Genomic DNA, 3,244 nt, shown 5'->3' with positions numbered 1-3,244 from the left:
GAATAAGCGAAATCGACAAGTGGCAAAGGAAGCGTGGCATCTGTGAGCGGAAAGGAAGCAGACCGTGATGCCCCTTCTACGAGCAGAATGTTGAGTGAACGGGCGAGCCAAAGCTCAGAGAGATATTTAATTGACTTTTGTTGATTGCACCAAAGCTGTCTATAATGTGAGGGGTGAAGAATGAATGATAGTGCCGGGGTGAAGGAAGACGGCTCTACTGGAAACTCATGATTATCAGCATCATCATCAGGAGCATCATCATCAGGAGCATCATCAGCAGCATCATTCTAAGCATCATCAGCAGCATCATCATTCTCAGCATGATTCTCATCGTCGGCAGCAGCAGCATCATAATTATCAGCATAAGCAGCAGCATCATAATTCTCAGCATCACCATCAGCAGCAGCATCACCATTATCAGCAGCAGGTGGAACACCGAACCAGTGCCAGAGCGCTCATCCCACTGTTCCATCTTCACGACGGACGTCCTCTCGGGGGGTTCCCTCCCTTGGCTCCCAGAGACGTCGTCCTGTCCTAGCCCACTGCATCATCACCTCCTCATCCACTGCATCATCACCTCTCATCCACTTCATTATCACCTCCTCCTCCACTTCATCATCACCTCCTCCTCCACTTCATCATCACCTCCTCCTCCACTTCATCATCACCTCCTCCACTTCATCATCTCCTCCAATTCATCAACACCTCCTCCACTTCCACATCACCTCCTCCACTTCTACATCACCTCCTCCACTTCATCATCACCTCCTCCACTTCATCATCACCTCCTCCACATCATCATCACCTCCTCCACATCATCATCACCTCCTCCACTTTATCTCTTACTCCTCTCAGCGTCCCTCACCTGCATCTCTCCGGGATGAAGCAGCAGCAGCAGGAGGAGGAGGTGGAGGAGGAAGAGGAGGAGGAGGTGGACGAGGTGATGGGGGCCGCTCTCCTCCCCCCCCGCCCTGCGGTGTCCCCGTGCTCACAATTGAGGGGGGTCGCCCCCCCCTCCTCCTCCTCTCCCCCTCCTCCACCTCCTCCACCTCGTCTGTGTCCACCAGACCCAGGATGCTGGCAATGGAGAATGAACTTCTGGAGCGCCGTGTGGGTGCTGAGTCGCGATGACGGCGGTGGTGGTGGTGGTGGTGGTGCCGGTGGTGGTGGTGGTGGTCGTGCTCTTGCTGCGCTTCTCTATTGAGGGGGGCCACAGCCCCCCACTCGGCAGGGGAGCTTCTCGCACGACTCGCAACGGGGCAGCCTCCACCACTTCCCACGCGAGCCCCTCTGCTCGAGTCGCTCGCCATCTCGCGCAAATTAATTCACGAATTCGTTAATTAATCGGCGGTTTAATTTTGTTGTCGTTGTTGTTGTTGTCAAATCATCAACGATGTGAGGCGGGGGGGGGGGAGTTAAAGCAGTCACACGCCGTTGGCAGGACCGTCTTGAGACCACGTGAGTTGAGCACCAACTCACCTAGAGACTCGTAACCTTAGCGTTACTGGTGGTGATGATGGTGGTGATGATGGTGATGGTGGTGATGGTAGTAGCTGCCTGCAGGACCGTCTTGAGACCACGTGAGTTGAGCACCAGCTCACCTAGAGACTCGTAACCCTAGCGCTACTGGTGGTGATGATGGTGATGATGGTGATGGTGGTGATGGTGGTGATGGTAGTAGCTGCCTGCAGGACCGTCTTAAGACTGCGTGAGTTGAGCAGCAACTCACCTAGAGACTCTTAGCCCTAGCGCTACTGGTGGTGATGGTGGTGATGGTGATTGTGGTGATGGTGGTGATGGTAGTAGCTGCCTGCAGGACCGTCTTAAGACTGCGTGAGTTGAGCACCAGCTCACCTAGAGACTCTTAGCCCTAGCGCTACTGGTGGTGATGATAGTGGTGATGGTGGTGGTGGTGATGGTAGTAGCTGCCGGCAGGACCGTCTTGAGGCCACGTGAGTTGAGCACCAGCTCACCTAGAGACTCTTAGCCCTAGCGCTACTGGTGGTGATGATGGTGATGGTGGTGATGGTGGTGGTGGTGATGGTAGTAGCTGCCGGCAGGACCGTCTTGAGACCACGTGAGTTGAGCAGCAGCTCACCTAGAGACTCTTAGCCCTAGCGCTACTGGTGGTGATGATGATGTGATGATTGCACTTTCGATGCTTTTAAGTGTTAACTAAGCCGCTGAACGATATCCCTTCGTTTTAAACGCGCACTCGCTGAGCAAACAAAAAAGAAGCAACGGGCCGAAACAATCGAGCGGCCAGCAACAAACAGAACCGTCGACGTTGTCAAGCCCCGCTGCTGTTGTTCACGTGCTACGAACGCAGTGGCCGCAGAATGTGAATGCGCACGTGTGTGTGTGTATCTGTGTATCTGTGTTTGTGTGTATCTGTGTCTGTGTGTGTGTCTGTGTATCTGTGTATCTGTGTTTGTGTGTATCTGTGTCTGTGTGTGTGTCTGTGTCTGTATCTGTGTCTGTATGTGTATCTGTGTATCTGTGTCTGTGTGTATCTGTGTCTGTATCTGTGTCTGTGTGTGTGTCTGTGTATCTGTGTGTGTATGTGTATCTGTGTATGTGTCTGTGTATCTGTGTGTGTGTATCTGTGTGTTGGTATATGTGTGTGTGTGTGTATCTTTGTGTGTATCTGTGTGTGTATCTGTGTGGGTATCTCTGTCTGTGTGTATCTGTGTGTGTATCTGTGTGTGTGTATCTGTGTGTTGGTATCTGTGTGTGTGTGTATCTTTGTGTGTATCTGTGTGTGTGTGTATCTGTGTGGGTATCTCTGTCTGTGTGTATCTGTGTGTGTGTGTCTGTGTGAGGTATCTCCGTCTGTGTGTCTGTGTGTGTATCTGTGTGTCTGTGTATCTGTGTATCTGTGTTTGTGTGTATCTGTGTCTGTATCTGTGTCTGTGTGTGTGTCTGTGTATCTGTGTGTGTATGTGTATCTGTGTATGTGTCTGTGTATCTGTGTGTTGGTATCTGTGTGTGTGTGTATCTTTGTGTGTATCTGTGTGTGTGTGTGTATCTGTGTGGGTATCTCTGTCTGTGTGTATCTGTGTGTGTATCTGTGTGTGTGTGTCTGTGTGAGGTATCTCCGTCTGTGTGTGTCTGTGTGTGTCTGTGTGGGTATCTCTGTCTGTGTGTATCTGTGTGTGTCTGTGCGTATCTGTGTGTGTCTGTGTGTGTATCTGTGTGTCTGTGTGTGTCTGTGTGTGTCTGTGTGGGTATCTCTGTATTTGCG

General features: G+C 51.5%; 1 protein-coding gene across 1 annotated transcript in view; it reads right to left on the bottom strand.

Moving 5' to 3' along the window:
• Nucleotides 1–375: 375 nt before the first annotated feature.
• LOC142930934 (uncharacterized) overlaps nucleotides 376–3,244 on the bottom strand; it is an 11,412-nt gene continuing 8,543 nt past the window's right edge. Inside the window, exon 2 of the mRNA XM_076074124.1 lies at nucleotides 376–3,244. This exon is cut by the window's right edge and continues 30 nt beyond it. Coding sequence (XP_075930239.1) covers nucleotides 2,318–3,244 — 927 coding nt within the window. The 3' untranslated portion in view covers nucleotides 376–2,317.

Source organism: Petromyzon marinus, chromosome 46 (genome assembly GCF_048934315.1).
Source record: "Petromyzon marinus isolate PM22_M1 ecotype Great Lakes invasive population chromosome 46, UKy_Petmar_22M1.pri1.0, whole genome shotgun sequence".
In the NCBI taxonomy this organism is placed as follows: Eukaryota; Metazoa; Chordata; class Hyperoartia; order Petromyzontiformes; family Petromyzontidae; genus Petromyzon; species Petromyzon marinus.
This window is presented reverse-complemented; position numbering and strand designations above follow the sequence as displayed.